The sequence below is a fragment of the Vidua macroura genome, chromosome 6 (genome assembly GCF_024509145.1).
Source record: "Vidua macroura isolate BioBank_ID:100142 chromosome 6, ASM2450914v1, whole genome shotgun sequence".
Classification (NCBI taxonomy): Eukaryota; Metazoa; Chordata; class Aves; order Passeriformes; family Viduidae; genus Vidua; species Vidua macroura.
The window spans coordinates 4,594,046-4,610,426 of NC_071576.1; the positions used below are offsets into that span (position 1 = coordinate 4,594,046).

The 16,381-nt window shown below is 48.7% G+C and overlaps 1 protein-coding gene across 2 annotated transcripts in view; it reads right to left on the reverse strand.

Annotated features, from left to right (window-relative positions):
* The window catches only part of ARMH4 (armadillo like helical domain containing 4), a 59,615-nt gene that overhangs the window by 42,138 nt on the left and 1,096 nt on the right, over window positions 1-16,381 (reverse strand). For both annotated transcript variants that reach the window (XM_053981399.1, XM_053981397.1), the window contains exons 2-4: window positions 10,148-11,528; window positions 9,097-9,309; window positions 7,713-7,931 (exon numbers count right to left, since the gene is read on the reverse strand). In XM_053981399.1, the coding sequence (XP_053837374.1) occupies window positions 7,713-7,931; window positions 9,097-9,309; window positions 10,148-11,477 (1,762 nt within the window). In that variant the 5' untranslated portion in view covers window positions 11,478-11,528. The remainder of the gene's footprint in view (window positions 1-7,712; window positions 7,932-9,096; window positions 9,310-10,147; window positions 11,529-16,381) is intronic.

The following is a 16,381-nucleotide window of genomic DNA, read 5'->3' on the forward strand; positions in this document are numbered from 1 at the left end:
TGGGGGGTTCCAGCTTTATTAATAGAAACAGCCACCAGTGGGCTTTATCAGGGGACTCTGAATGGATCCAGATCCAGGTGAGATCCAGAGGATGGAATTTGCTGTTTCAAGGGGGCAAAAGCACCTTGTGCTTGCTCCAAAAGTGAGGCTTTGCACCACAAAACTACACATCCACGATGATTTCTGTAGCTTAGGCAGGAGAAATGAGACCACCTCACACCTCCCTTGTGAAGGCATTTCCCTGACCCAGCAGGAGCCCACAGCCTGTGGGATCTGAAGCAAACCACCAGCAGCCAGCAGGTAAAAGCCTCAGAAGCAATTTTTGGGGATGTGATGGCTTGGAAGATGCTGGAGCTGAAGCCACGGTGCTCATAACCTTGCTGAAGGCAATGGAGCTACACCAGGTTTTCAGCTGAAGAAACTTCACTGAAGAATGATGTTTCTATATTTAGATATTTTCCATTAATGTCTGCAAACACTTGTATTCCTCAGGAGAGCCAGGAAACCATCATTTTGTCAGGCTGAACACACAGCAGAAAGATCTCGCTGTGTCCTGAGCAGTGAGAGGCTCTCAGTGGAAGGTGACAGATTCACTCAGAGGCACAAACTGAACTCAAAGTGCAACAACAACAAAACCAAAACAACAAAACAAAAAAAAATACAAAAACCCAAACAAACAAAAATTAAAACCAAAACCCACAAAAACCAATCAAACAAAATAAAACCAAAACAAACATGCCCCCAAACTAAAACAAACAAATATATCCCAAACCAAACAAAAATAAAACAAAAACCCACAAAAACCAAAACAAACAAAAATTTTTAAAAATTACCCCAAAAAATCACCAAAAAAAATCACCAAAAACAAAAACACAAAAAAACACCGAAAAAAAAACCACTCAAAAAAATCACCCAAAAAAATCACCCAAAAAAAAAATCACCCAAAAAAAAATCACCAAAAAAAAAAAAATCACCCAAAAAAAAAATCACCCAAAAAAAAATCACCCAAAAAAAAATCACCCAAAAAAAAATCACCCAAAAAAAAATCACCCAAAAAAAAATCACCCAAAAAAAAAAAAAAATCACCCAAAAAAAAAAAAAAAAAAAAAAAACACCCAAAAAAAAAGGAATGAAGTTGCAGGACAAAACCTGGAGTTGTCATTTGCTCTGTCCTTTCCCTGCCCATCCTCCCTCACACCAGGCTCAGTGGATGAAGATGTCTACATGGCACCACAGAGGATTGCTGTGCTCTGTGCCAGTTTAAGCTGTGATTTCATGTGGTGCTCAGTGCTGCAGGGTCACCCCCGTGTGCTAATCCCACCATGTAAATATGTAAATAGTGCTGTGTAAATAACAGGATTAGGGATGGGGGGGTCTGTGGCTCCCATCTCTTGCCAGAGCAGGAGGGAGAGGCACTCAGGAGCCTCTGCCAAGTGTTTTCTCCCACTGAGGTTCACTTTCTGCTCTGCTTTTGTGATCACAGCTGATTGTCAAGGCAGGAAGGCCTTTCTAGGACAACTCCTTTATTATTAATGTGTTGCCTTCACGTGATCAGTCAATGTCACCATCCAACAGCTCCAAAATGCTGCCAAGAGCCTTTGCCAGCCTGGAAGGAGAGAGCTGCTAGGAAGGTGGACAGGCTGTCACCAAGCAGTGCTCCTGTGCTGGGCCATGGTGGGGCAAGAACCCAGGCACAGAAACTCTGCCAAGCATCAGGGTAAAACCCCCTGGGATGAGCTCTGCCAGCCCAGGCACCTGCACTGCAAAGCCATCCAAGGCACCTGCAGGATGAGGTGTTGGCTGTGCTCTGGAAAAAAAATCAATCTCTTGGGAAGTTTCAGCATCTGGGCAAATGCACAGGGACAGGGAAAAAGGATGTTGGGAGGAAACCTGGTGGGTCAGATCCTACACACAAAGTAGGGCGACATAACCCCACCCATAGAAGCTTCGGGAGATTGACACATCACAGAATCATTAAAGTTGGAAAAGCTCTCAAATGGAGTCCAACCATTCCCCCAGCACTGCCAGGGCCACCACGAACCCCTGTCCCCAGGTGCCACATCCACACATCTCTTAAATTCCTCCAGGGCTGACAACTCCACCACCACCCATTCAGTGATTACATTTTGCCCTTATATCCAATCTAAATCTCCCCTGGTGGAACTTGAAGTTGTTTTCTCTTATCCAAATTCAAGTATTTCTTCCTAAAACGAATCCAAACTGTATCTCCAGCAGCATTCACCTCCAAAATTGCTCTCACACTGAGCCAGGCTAGAGAGTCAGTTTAGCAACACAAGACTATTTTAAAGGGGAAAAAAATACCCAAAATGCTGCAGAACACACTGCATATAACAAGTTTGCTCCCTGGCTTGCTGCAGAACAGCTCTTCTGCCCCTGGGTGCACAGGTGTTGAACCAATCAGTACAAAAATGAAGACAAGAAAGGGGTGATTTATCAAGTGAGGGCAGTCAAATCAGTCCAGATTTAATGACCATGACCTGTGAGTGGACAGGACAGAACAAGACAGATGAAGGCAGATAAAGAGTTTACAACACCTCTTAACAAAATGCTTTCCCCAGGAGAAGGGCTGTGGGCATAGGACTTTTTTTTTCCAAACCACCAAAAAAAAAAAAAAAAATCCCCTAACAACCAAAAAACAAACAAAGACCCACAAAACAAAACAAACAAAAAAAAAAAACCACAACAACAAAAAAAACACCAGCAGAGACACTAATTCAATTATTCAATTTTCATTGGAAAAAGCTGTTGGTGTTTTCTTCCAGAAGCATTCAATTCAACCCCACTGCCTGGGAACAGAGCAACCAACAGGCCAAGAGTTAAGAAAACATTTAATTTCAGCTTTATTTTCTAGACAAACCCAGCTGGACCATCAGAGATGATGTATATTGGGGAGCAGGCCTGTTATTATGGGCTACAGTCTCTTAACTCAAGTCCTGTGAGGACTAAGAGGAGCCAAAGGGAACACAACTGAGTCCACTCAGCTCATTTCTAGTCTGAGCTCCTGCTTCTTCCCATCCTTGATCCCCCTCCTGCAGCACCCCTGGTCCCAAAGCTCCCAAAAAAGCCCCATGAGCAGCATTCTCCCACCTGCTCAAGAACCCCAGCCATGAGCAACTCCAGCAGAAAATGTTCCTTGCAGAGCTTTACTGCCACAGCCCTGCTTATCTGAACCCACCTCCCCCGAGCCAGGAGGGCAAACTGCTTAATCCTCAGATTAAAACAAACAGAAACTCATTAAAAACTTTCACTCACACAGCCCAATTACATTTCAATAATAGCAACTGGGGGAGTTTATCTGTTGTTTTCGTTCAAGCTTGGAGAAAAATATCAATTCAGTGTTGTAGCTAAGTGAACTCTTTTTTTTTCTTGGACAAATGAAAAATCTAATACAGTTCAAAATTCAAACAAAGCCTGGTGAGAACAGGAACAAAGGTGGGTCAGACTAAGAAATACCTGCTGGAGGCAGAACATTACAAAGAACAGAGAGCCTGGAGAAGGGAAGGCTCCAGGGAGACCTTAGAGACCCTTCCAGTGCCTAAAGGGGGTCCCAGAGAGCTGGAGAGGGAATTTGGACCAGTGCACAACAGGACAAGAGGGATGGCTTCCACCTGACACAGGGCAGGGTTAGATTGGAGATTAGGAAGGAATTCTTGCCCATGAGTGGAGTGAGGCCCCTGGCTTTGGTTGTACAGAAAAACTGTGCATGTCTGTATCAAACACTTCCAGAAGAGAGGAGGAAAAAAAGAAAAAAAAGTTGGGTTTGATAGAAAAAATTAACACTTTTTTCACCATTTTCTGCTACAAAGGAAAAGGAGGAATGGGCCACCACCTGCTGTGAAGAAGATAGAGGTCAACACAGAGCAGTTCCCATTTCAGTGGTAGCAATAAAGAAGATGCAAGAGGAAAGTGTGTACAAAAACCATTTAATAATTCATTCTGCATGTGCTCTAAGTCTTATGTTCCTTGCCAATTTAGTTGAGATCCAAAGAGCTGGTGAGGAACTATAATATCAGGCTAGTTAACCATGCTGGGTTAAGTGCCTGTTTTATTTACACCTCTGCATCCTAACTTAAATTTTTAACAGGGTTGTAGAGATTTAATGAGGCAGATCTTAATCCATACAGTCAAGGTCCAAATAGCAATCCCCTTCAGAGCCTTAATTTCTGGGAAAAATACCTTCACATCCAATAAAAAATAAGAGAAGGTTCCTTGTGCTGTGCCACAGCTCAGAAGAAAAATGGGGAGTTGAAGCATCTTTTATAAATTTATGTAAATGGCTACAAGTTCTGAAGTATTCAGGAGGAATTTCTTCACAGAAAAGGTGATTAAACATTGGAAGGGGCTGCCCAGGAGGTGGTGGAGTCACCATGGCTGAAGGTGTTTAAGAAAAGACTGGATGTGGTCTGGTTGACACAGAGGTGTTTGGTCAAAAGTTGGACTCAGTCTTGAAGGTTTTTTCCAACCTAAGCTGTTCTGTGGTACACAAAATAGTTCACAGCAGGCTGCAAATGCACATGAAACTCCAAATTCTGCCAGCTGAGAGCCATCCTAATTAATTGGGAACACTCCACACTCAAGAGCCACTCGGTTAAGGCCTCCTCCTCTGGAGCAACTGATTTTAAGTTGCCATTTTCAGAGCTATTGGCTGCTCCTGACACCACACACCAGGCACAGCAGCTCCTGCTTTAATCAGAGCTCTGAGCACCCTCCAGAGCCAGCAGCTCTCCTGACCCCTGAACTGTGTGAGCAGCTCACTCCCAGCAGGAGAACAGACTGCAAGAAGGAATTGTTCCCTGGGAGGGTGTGAGGCCCTGGCACAGGGTGCCCAGAGGAGCTGTGGCTGCCCCTGGATCCCTGGCAGTGTCCCAGGCCAGGCTGGAAGGGGCTTGGAGCAGCCTGGGATAGTGGGAGCTGTCCCTGCCATGGCAGAGGGGTGGGATGAGAAGGTCTTTGAGGTCACTTCCATCCCAACCCCTTTTGTGGTGCCACAATTCTCTGCTGTCCAGGCAGGGTGGTGGCACACAAGAGAACCAAATCTTGAGTTTTCAGATACAGACTCACCCTCACCCACAGTGACAGCACCAGAGTCTGGTGTGCTCTGCCCAGCAGGTTCCAGCTGGAAACTGCAAGGACTCTGCAGAAGGTGGAGCATGGCACGTATCCTGCCACTTCAGAAAGTCCCACCTGCCAAACCCTGCCACGCTGGGGATGTGCAGCCACCTCTGCCAATACCATGGCAGATGTTACAGCACAGGAATCAAGTTGAAAAGGAATCTGGTTCCTTTCCAAAGAGTCACTTTTTGAAGGGTGTTGGGAGGCTCCCACAATGATCCTCAGTAAGCCAGCTCTGGACCAGAAGCTCTACAGAGAAAGCTGCAGTGCTCAGCTTGCTAGGGAGACAGACAAAGTCTAGGCACAGAGACAAAATACATAATCAATTCCCCCAGACAAGCAAGCTTTATCCTCTGCTGTGTCCTGTCCCCATATCCTATAATCCCTTTATAGGATTTCTCTGACTAGGAAGGGCAAGTAGAACCCAGCTCACCAAGGAGTCAAGGCAGGAGGAAATCTGTCACCCAGCTCATCTCTCCAGAGTCCACCAGAGAGGAGGATAAGCTCATCTAGACATATTTTCATTTTGCCTGTGCAATTTGATTTTTAAAACAGTTTTGCATCCAAGCCAGGTAGGTGAATACACAGATGCAATTAACCACAGGCACTTTGGCACAGATGGTCCCCAAGAAACAGAGTGAGCTGAGCAGCAGGGGTTTATATTTAATGATGAGCCAGGCCTTCAGTGAGGCAAGACAGCAGGACCCCACTGAAGGCAGCAGAGCTCACTCAGCTCCTTCACTTCTTCCAACAGTGAACCTCTCCCAAAGGGCCAAGATCCCTCATTAGGGACCCGATCATGTGCCTGCAACAGCATCCCCCAAAAACCTGAGTATCCTGGCTGGAGCTCCATGTAGCTTTAAAGGAAAGCACCCCCAAATATCTTGGATCTTACAGCATTTAGATATTCTGAGAGTAAACACCAGGAACTGTAATTTCAGGAGCTAAGCTTCCAAATGCCACTCCACCACGAGGACACAAGGATGTGATATCCCCCAATTGCCATTAAGAAAAAAAAAGATGTTGAGAGAGCAGAGTTGTAGCTCAAAAACCTTCCTTTGTGCTTAACTGGGGCAGCACCATCCCCAGGCAGAAAGCCTTTCCCCAAATGATAATTGTAATTGTCCCATTCCACAAGATGTGCATTCATACTCCCCAGCACCAGGGAACCTTCTGTCTCCCTGCACAGAGGTTTATGCTGAGCAGAAGAGATTCAGACCACAAAAGCTGTGCCAGTTGTCAAATGCACAAAGAGCCCCATGTCCCTTGGAGAACAGGCACCTGCAGAGCCAAGAAACCCAGATTTCCACTTGAGTCCTCATCACTGAGGGCACCTGGCCCCAGCTACACATTTGCCTTTAGAGGAGCCCAGAGCAGAGAAAACAGAGCGCAGTAGGAACCCAAGAAAGTTGCATCCGTCCTGTATTGGAGCAGATATATATATATATATTTTTTTTTTTATATGCCTGTGCAGAAGGTCTCATTAAATTGAGAGAGACCAATGCTCAGCTGAAACTGAAATCCCTCTTATCTTCCCATGCAGAAACCCAGGCTTCTAAAGGAGATCCCAGAGGGCCATAAAACACTTTAGCCTCCTGAATCACACTGCTCTTGCTAAGCAGAGACCTTATTTCCCAGCCTGAAGGATCAGGTTTTCCCCACACACACGACCTTTCCTTCCCATGCTGCCACTCTCCCATTAGTACCACATCCCTGCCTTGCCAGAGACATCCAAGATTCATCCTGGCAAGGGCAAAATGCTGCAGTTGGAGTCCCAGAGAGCTCAGGGAAGGCTTCAAAGCCAGCAGCAAGCCAGGCACATGCAGTGGGGAAGACTCCCAGCTTCTGCTGCCCTCTAAACTTAACAGGAGTGAGAGTTATTGCTTCCTGCAGAGAAAAGATGCTGATGAGCTGTTGTCTAGAGCACCCCACCTCTACTCAGAGGAGAAATACCATCTGGCAGTGCCACCCCTGGAGAGCTGCCAACCTTTGCAGTAAAATACTAAGGCAAGAGAAGGTCAAGATAAAGGAAGGGGAGCAAAAACAGGCAGAAAGATTAATTCCTGCCAGGTGGTATCAGCCCAGACACTGGAGCACAGAACTGGATGGATGAGCAAGCAGAGAGGAGTTCAAGTAGGAAAAAGAGCAAGGAACAGTTCTCTGCAGGAAAAATCGTGGTTGAGGTGAATAGAAGGCAGATCAGAGCTGCAGACCAGCTCCAGGGCAGGATCTGCTTTGCCTCAGCACCCCTTGGTGGGTGTTCCCTGGCACACTGGATGCACACACCAGCATTACAGGCATGCAGAGCCAGAGCCTGCTGCAACAGCAACACCAGTGCTGCTCCCTAGCCAGGAAAAAACCCAGCCCCATCCACCACAGCCACTGGAATTTCAGGCAGCCTCCAGGACACTGTTCACTGCTTGCTTCCTGTGCCTCCTGGGAGAGCACAGGCTGTCCAACACCTTTATTGGGAACAGCAAGATGTGCACACAGGCGTGAGCCAAACAGGCAAACTGGGGGCTGTCAGGGCAGGGCTGGCACTCCACAGGAGGCCACCTGCCCCTGGGGCCCAGGGGTACCTTCAGACTCCAGGCGGTCCAGCCCGTAGGTCACAGCTGTGCTGGTCCTCCTGGCAGGGGGAACAGCAGTTCTCCTGGCAGAGGAGGCCACTGATGCTGGAGTTACCAGGACCACAGTTCTGCTGGCTGGCTCCTCTGTCTGTCCAGCTGGGGTAGAAGACATCCCACCAGGGGCTGGAACAGCTTTCTCACTGGTGACCAGGATCCCATCTGTGAGATCTACAGGAGACAGGAAACAGCAACCATTCAGCCTAACAAGATTTCATAAAAGCCCAAGAAACTCATTAATGGGAGTTTAACTCAAAGGAAGTTACTAAACTTTTGCTTCCTTTGAGATGTGACTCTGCTGTAATGAAACTTTCTCCTCCAGGGCAGCCAGCAAAGAAGGTTCCCCTTTAATGAGGGGGGGAACCCTTAAAGGTTTTAATTCCACTGCTTTAAGGACTACTCATCACCACACCCTTGCAAGATCAGAGCACCAAACCACCAGTTAAAAACTGAGCCAAGTGACAGATCTAACAGTTCATTACAAAGATAAAACTTGGTTGAATTTTATTATAATAATTAAATCCCAGAAGCAAATTCAATTAGTGGAAACTGCCAAAAGAACCTTCTCCCCCTTACAAACAGACCCTAAATTTAGAGATACAATGTAAACAGCTTTTTTTTTTTATGCTCTGCAACACAAGAATTGCCAGAAAAGCTGCCCAGCAGCATTTTCATTCCAATGGTCCCCCCACTACTACAGAAACATACTCCAGCTCAAAGTCAGCCTCGTGCTGAGGGAGCCCTTGCTACACTCCTGTCAGGAAGACAGGCTCCAACATGGACATGCCAAGGTGACACCAAAGCAGCAGCTACCAGAACATGCTTAAAGCAATTCTGCATGAGCTACATCAGCCTGAGAACAACCCACCACTCCTCAGTGGAGGGGAATATCACTGCAGGAGGGTGTCCTTCCCCCACCATGGCTCCCATGGAACCCTGATGAAACATTTTCATCCTCTGGACTGAGCACCAGCAATCTGTGGGCTGCCTTGGGTTCCAGAACTAAGAACTCTCCCTCCATAAATCAAAAATTGTTTGAGTGTCTAAAGCTAAAGGAAGCTTGCTAGCAAGCACAGGTAGGGAGCTGGTTTGGTTTGGGGTGGCTTTTTTTAACCTCTACTCCACTTATTTGGGGCAAAAAAAATCCATATGCTGGCAAATTCCAACATCTCATGGCATGAGCAGAAAGCAGTAGCAGGTTTAGAGGCAGAGGGTAGAAGGTTAGCAAAAAAAAGTCACTTAAATTTGGGTGTTGCATTAAGAGTGGAGTGTGACACTGGTCTCAGATGTACCATCCCATCCTGTGTGGAAGTGAGTCCCTGAAGCAGAATCCTACCTTCTGCATCCACAGGGCTCCCCGTGGAGGAAGCACCAGTTGCCAGCAGCACCTCAGTGGCGCTGGGAGCCGTCAGCATCTGGGTGTCCTCCCCGCTGTTCTCCTGAGGAAAGCTGGCAGCCCCTGCCCCCTGGGTGGCACCAGGCACCTCTGTCACAGCTGACAGAGCAGCATCAGCCTCCTGGGCAGCTGTTGTCACCTCCTCAGTGGCACCTACAGCAAGAACATGAGTCAGGGCAGGCTCACAGGACAGCTGACAGCAGCAGAGCACACATCTGAAGCAATACGAAAGGAATAGAACTCCATGCTTTAAAAACTCCAGAGCCACAGGGCCAGCAGCAGGTCCAGCCTCCAGTGTCCAGCTCCCAGCTATGCAGAAGGGTTTATTTTTGTTGCACAAGTCTTAATAGACAGTGTTGTTTCCCCAACATCTGGGGAACAGCAGAAAGGCAGCCTGCTGACAAGTCAAGTGCTTCGAAATTAATCTAGAAATTAATCAGTCAGGTTGCAGCACCAGCCTGCAATTAGCTTCTTTTCTTTTACAGCAAAAATTAGGTCCTTTGGATGCAGTGAAGGGAAATCATCCTTTTGCATCTGCAGCCAAAGAGGAAAGAATAAAGATGCCCAGCAATTAAAAAATCCTCATCAACCTAGAAGCATGTCATTGCCCAACACCTGACCAGCTTTTTTTTTTTAGCATTCCTTTTACATTTTAAACACCAAGTAGGAATACTGTCATGAGGCTGAAGGTGCCACCTCTGGAGGTATGTACAGGGCAAGGTGACAGCATCAGCCTGTGGCAGGCTGTCCAGGAGGAGTTCTGCCTGCAGGTAAGAGCTGGGACAAGCACTGGGCAGCCACAGCTTCACCATGGGGTGAGGAGAACACAGCAGGAGTTGCTGTTAGAAGTGCCAGCAGCTCTCTGCACAGACCTCCAGACCTGAGCACCCTTGAAAAGGCATTTGAGACATCAGTGGCTCAGAGGCTGCTGGCACAGCTCACTTTAAATCCCAGAAATGGGAGGCAAGTGTCTGTAACAGGCAAGTTTTACCTTTCCATGAACTCTCCGGAGTAGGAGAGAGCTCAGGCTGGGTATCTGTCACCACAGCAGCCTCCGGCTGTGACGGTGGGACGCTTTTCTCCTCCTCTGCTGTGACTGCACTTATGTTTTCCAGCGAGCCAAGATCAGCTGTGCCTGCCTCTGACAGGTTCCCAGCGTGGAAAGCAGCACTGCTGCCTGGGGAAGTTGCTGGCAGCTCCTCCCCTTGCACTGGCACTGTGCAGTTGCTCTCCTTGGCAAGCTCAGGCGCTGGTGGAGGGGACACTGGGGAGGGCACTGCTCTTGTGGCATCCTCTTCCTCCCCCACACCTTCCTGGGTGGTCTGGGATGGTTCTGTTGTCCCCAGCTCCTCTGTCACCTCCTCATGAGACATGCTTCCCCTTTGACTGATGTCCCCCAGTTTTGTGTCATCCCAGTCAGGTGCCACAGTGTCCATAGGGGGGATGGTGACAGTGCCAGCCGTAGTGGGCAGCTCCTGCTGTGTGACACCTGTCCCTGCTTGTGGGGGAAGGAAGGCCTCAGTTGCCACAAGGGGATGTTTAGCAGCCACAGATGTTGGTGGAGCCAGGGATTTCAGAGGGCTCCCTGTGCGGGCTCTCAGCATTTCCAGCCCAGAGGTCACACCTGCAGCCTGGGGACTTGGGATGACAGGGTGGTCACTTGCTGCTTCCCAGCTGGGAGAGCTGGGGTTCAGTGTGGGCTGGGGCACAGCTGAGGGGTGTGAGCTGCTCTCTGCTTCCTCCTCCTCCTCCACAGTGGTCTCAGAAAGGGGGTTTGCTGAGGGGCCAGCGGAGCTGGGCTCCACTGCCACACCACTCTCTGTTGTGGCCTCACCAACGCGGCCACCAGACTCCTCCTGGACCGGAGGGCTCAGCGTGGTCACAGCTGTGGTCAGCATGGCCCCGAGGGCTTCATCCTCATCCAGCTGTGGCTCAGTGGGAGCCAGCTCCTCCTCATGCCCAGCAGGCAGTGCCCCAGCAGAGGGGTGACCGCCCAGGCCCTGGCTGCTGGGCACGACACGGCTCAGGCTGGCAGGGAGCACTTCTTCTGCAGTGAAAGCTTCATCTAAGGGTGTCCCAGATGGCTGTGCTGACACTGCACATGGCTCTTCAGAAACTGGCTGCTCAGAAGGGCCCAGATTGTTTTTCAAGTCCACCACTGCTGTCCTTTCATCTTCCAGCCCATTCCCTGCCCAGGGGCCATGCTGGACCTTTGTCACATCCACCTCCTCCAGAGGCTGAGCAAGGCATGGCAGGCTGGAGGACAAGAGCAGGATGCTGCAGGTGACCACACAGATATTAAATCCTTTTGATCTCCTCATGGCTGGGAGGAGATGTGCCCAGAAGCCTGCAAGGCTGACAAATCCAGAGACCTGGAAAGGGAAAAAGGAACCAAGATTACACATACCCATAACCAACCACAGACCCGGGGCCTTAAATAATGGGAGACCAAGTCTATGGCCTGTTGTGAGCAGACCCCCCCTCCTACACATCCCAAACAATGAATTCCCCCATCTGTTTTACTCTTCTCAGCCTACCCTACCTGAAGATGCCAGACAAAAACCAAATGTTGATCTGAATCCCAGGACAGACCTTGCCCAGCTCTCACACCCCAGCAGCAGAGTGCTACGCTCTAACCAGCAGGCATCAGACCTGCAAGCAATGGTGTGGATCAACCTGTTTGTCCTGAGCCAAGTCCAAAAATTATCCTTGTCAGGGCCATGAAGTCTCAGGTTCGTTCTGGCCAGCCCCGTTCTGTGCATTGGCACAGGAGGAGACCAAGGAACCTGCACAGAGAACAAGATGGGTCTGTGGGGGACAACCCAGCACCAGCGCCACACCAGGAGGCTTTAGGGCTGCATCATGTCCTGGCTGAGGTCCTTGGCCCCACAGGGGAAGCTCCAGCCCAGAGAGCAGCACTGCTGCATTAGCACAGTGCCCTTGCTGCACTGCACCACGGAGGCACTTCCAGAAAGTTTCATGTCCAGAACCACCGTGCAAGCTGAGGGTTTCCAAGAGAGCGCTGAACCTGTGGGCCAGCAGCGATGCAGCCAGCTGACAGCCTGCCCTTGGCAAGCTCTGCTGCCTCCAGGCACACAGCTCCAGCTCCCAGCCACCTCCCTTGGGCACGTGCCTCAGTCCTGGGCTTGCCACTCCACCACTCCAGAGCAGGAGAGCATCCCTGCCAGTGCCACACAGCAAACATCCCTCTGCCACAGCAGATCTGGTGTGCTGCTCAGGAGGCAGCTGCCCAGGGGCACAGGCAAGCCCTACTGCAAGGGCCTCCAGCCATCAGCAGCTTCAAGTTCTTTCTCTCACGTGTTCCTCCAGTTCTGGGACCCCCAACATGGGGAAGAGCTTGACCTGTTGGGGTAAGTCCAAAGAAGAGCCACCAAGAAGATCATAGGGCTGGAGCACCTCTGCTATGGACACAGGCTGAGAGAGATGGAAGGTGGAGAAGAGAAGGCTCCAGGGACACACTGGAGCACCTTCCAGTGCCTAAAGTTCCAAGAGAGCTGGAGGGAGACTTTGGACAAGGGCATGGAGTGACAGAGCGAGGAGGAATGGCTTTCACCAGACAAAGAGTAGGTTTGGATTAGATATTAGGAATAACTTATTGACTGAAGGTGGTGAGGCCCTGGCACAGGTTACCCAGAGAAGCTGTGGCTGTCCCTGGGTCCCTGTAAGTGTCCAAGGCCAGGCTGGATGGGGCTTGGAGCACCCTGGGATAGTGGAAGGTACCCACAGCAAAGGGTGGAATGAGGTGAGATTTTATCATTCCCAAGTGAACTGCTCTTCCCTTTGGGCTGCAGGAATAACAAATATCAGTAAGGAAAGAGTTTGGGGTTGGTCAGAACCACCCCTCAGTCTTCCAAAGACCAGCAATGGTCACCCTGTGCAGTCTCCCTGCTCATGGGCACCAGGATAAATCCCTGAACTTGCCACACTCCTCATTTCCCCACCCAAACAGCACATCCAGAAATATTATTCACATTTGTACCCAGAGAGTGCAGCCACACAGCTCAGAATTAACCACTGCAGGCTCCAGCATCTGGCTGAGCCTTCAGGGCACACTGAGTCACTTTTTCCATTCTCCCTGAAGCCTCATTCCCAGTAGTTTGAGCTGCTGGAATAATTCCCCATCACAGGCCACACACATGCACCAGGTGCTCAGGGACAAGCAGAAGCCACCAAAAAGCTCTTCACCAGCCTAGACACCTTCCATTTTATTTTTAGCATCTTCTATCTCTGAAGGATGGGTGGCCACCCATCTATTTTCTCTATCCCCTCCCTAAAAAAAAATAGCTGAAAACAGACAATATTTAGCTCTTTTCCCAGGCTAATTCTTTATGCACTTTTTTAATTACAAAGAATTAAGAATATATTATGCAAGTTAAATTGTTAATGCCTAACTACATGCATCTGCCTCACCATGCAGATGAATATAAATCATGTTCACCTCAACATCCCTTTAGCAAGTGCCTGTTATGAGCAGGCATATTGAAACATCAAGAAGTTGAGTTTTCTCTACTTAAAAAAATAGTTTGGCTTTAAATACAACTTCTCAAGAAGTCAGGAGCATTTAGGTGGCACAAATGCTTTCAGCAGTGCTTAAACATAAACAGAACTCCAGCTGCACTTGAAAAACACTTCTCTTGCAGTAAAATACATTATACATATGTATATACACATCTGTACAGATATTTTGTAGCTTTCTAGCTCTAGGCTCTCAAATAGCCCACAATATTCAGGACATGGTTAGCAGAAGAACCAAAATGCTCATCTCCTCCCAGCAATGCTCCATATTTAAATACTCCATATTTACTAGACCCTTTCCTCCTTCTGGGTGGTAGATAACATGGGCACTCAATACCAGCCTGATAAAAGAGTTCCTGGGGCCCTTCAGGGCACTCCATATTGTTTCTACCAGTCTGAAAAGCCCTGCTTGTCATAATCCTACATTTCTATAGGGAAAAAAAAATCATATTGGAGAGTTATTTGCTCAGGAAATCCACAACAGGCAGATGTAAGCTAACCTAGACCTTCACACTGAGTGAAAGCAGGAGGTAGTGGCACAGAGCTTGCTGCAGGATAATGGCACAGGTTCACACTTCAAAGAAGATTAGTCAGGGCTTAAGATCTACTTAGCTTTAGGAAGAGACTGGATTAGAGAGTGTATGAACAGCAGTGACCTGGCTATCTCCTTAAGCAGAGTTTGACACCTTGCTGAAGCACTTCCACTGAATGCAGAAGCTGCAGGTATCTGGCTGCAGAGCAGGCTGTTCCTCAAGCTGCACCAGGTTACATTTATCCTCCCATCTGGCTATTTTTACAGCCAGCCTGCTCTCCAGCCCCAGCCAGGCTGGAACACGCTGCCCTGACCAAGCACCTCCTCTGTAGTAAGCCTGAGCTTTCCTGTGACCAGCTTGAAGGTAGTAACTCAATATTTCATGCTGCAGGAACTCCTTGTCCCCAGATTTCACCTGGCATCCTCAGAGCTGAAGCCCTGGAGGCAGCTGCCAAGCACTGGCCAAGCTCTCAGTGGAAAACTAATCCTTGCTTCCAATAGGAAGCACACACTGAGGGCAAGAGACAGTGCCAGCTACTTCCCCTGCACTCAATAACAGCAAATCCCAGGAGATGCAGTTCCTCCAGCCGCAAAGGCAGCGCAACTGCAGCCAGCCAGGGAGCTTTATCTTCAGCATGGAAAATAATAACTTTTCTTTTAACACCTGGTAGGCTGGAAAAAAACACACAAAGGACTGCTAGGCTGAAAACGGGCCAAAACTGGACATCTCCAGGAGCTGCCCACAAGAATAAGAACCATCTACCTCTATGGGGAAGTCAGGAAGCTGAGGGACAATAAATATAAATTGGTCACCAGCTGAGGCAGTCTCAGACTCAGTTGGATCTTTCTGAGCCAGGCTGCTTGCCTGCTCCATACAATTAGCACTTGCAGTAGTTATTAAACCATTAACCCCTCTGAATTCTGGGGACTTCTTTGAGATCAGCTCTTGGGGGGGGGCCCAACAAAAGCCAGCTCAGAAGGAGCCCCAGCCTGTTATGGTCACTCCAGCAGGGCAGGTTTGCAGGGGACCAGCACAGAGCAGAGCAGATGTCTCTCCTTTAATAGCTGTTCCTTGCATGGACCAGTGGTTTGTGGAGACATGCTGCAAAGGATTAAGCTCCCCCTCTGTCCCAGCTGTGTGCAGCTACTCCCGCTCAGAGCTTTTTAAGAGCTTCACCCAGCCAGCTTACTGAGAGAAAACAACTCCCTTCCTCCCCCCCCACCCCCAAAAAAAAAAAAAAATGAGCTGTTATTTTCTGTCTTCGACAAGCTATGGCTATGTTTCTACCCAAATTGTTGAAACAGTGTGGAAAAAACAAGCACCAAGTTTTAAACTCCCTTGAGTTAATAACTCTGCTCTAACAATCCCTCTGACACAGGGAGGACGCTCACACTGGAAAGCTGAAGTGGCTGCATGCATCATAAAGCAGAGAGAACAGGTCAGCCCCAGCCAAATCTGTCTTGCCTTTGAAAAGAGCTTCTCACACCTCCAAGCACAAGCGTGGTGTCAGCCTGGGCTGCCTGAACAGTCCTGGGTGTGCTCAGCTCCGAAATTCACCGAAAATTCGAAATTCACTTAAAATTCGTAAGGGAACCGGACAAAAAAGCAGCAAATCTTTTAATGTGAAGATTTAGCCAAAACATACAACTCAAGCAACTACCAGCCGTCAAGTGCTCTGTTAAAGGGTGCTAATGTATGCCATCCAAGCCTCATTACTTGTGCTGAATACAAAAGGTAGCAGATAATACACTGCAGAGCTCCAACTCCTACTTTTGTGCACAAGCCGAGAAAAATGCCTTCATCTCATCTCGCTTTATGTCCTTGCCCAGTTCAACCCCGAGTGAACTGGGGATCTGATGCCCTTCCAGCACACACTTCAGGTAAACAGACCTCGACCAGTTCGACCACCTCCAACAGCCCGGTGAAATCCCAGCAGTGACACGACTCTACGCCAGCCACCGACACAAAGTCAGGTGAGAAAAATTACGACAAGCACACATCCGAGGGGCACATCCTCACCTACCCTTGAGGATGCATCCTTAAAAGCAAACAAATGAGAGATTAATATTCTGTATGGCCAGCTTCCCACCAGACCCAGTGAGGCACCTTAATACATAATACATCACCTCCACTTCCAGCCTCGGCATTCCAGCTGG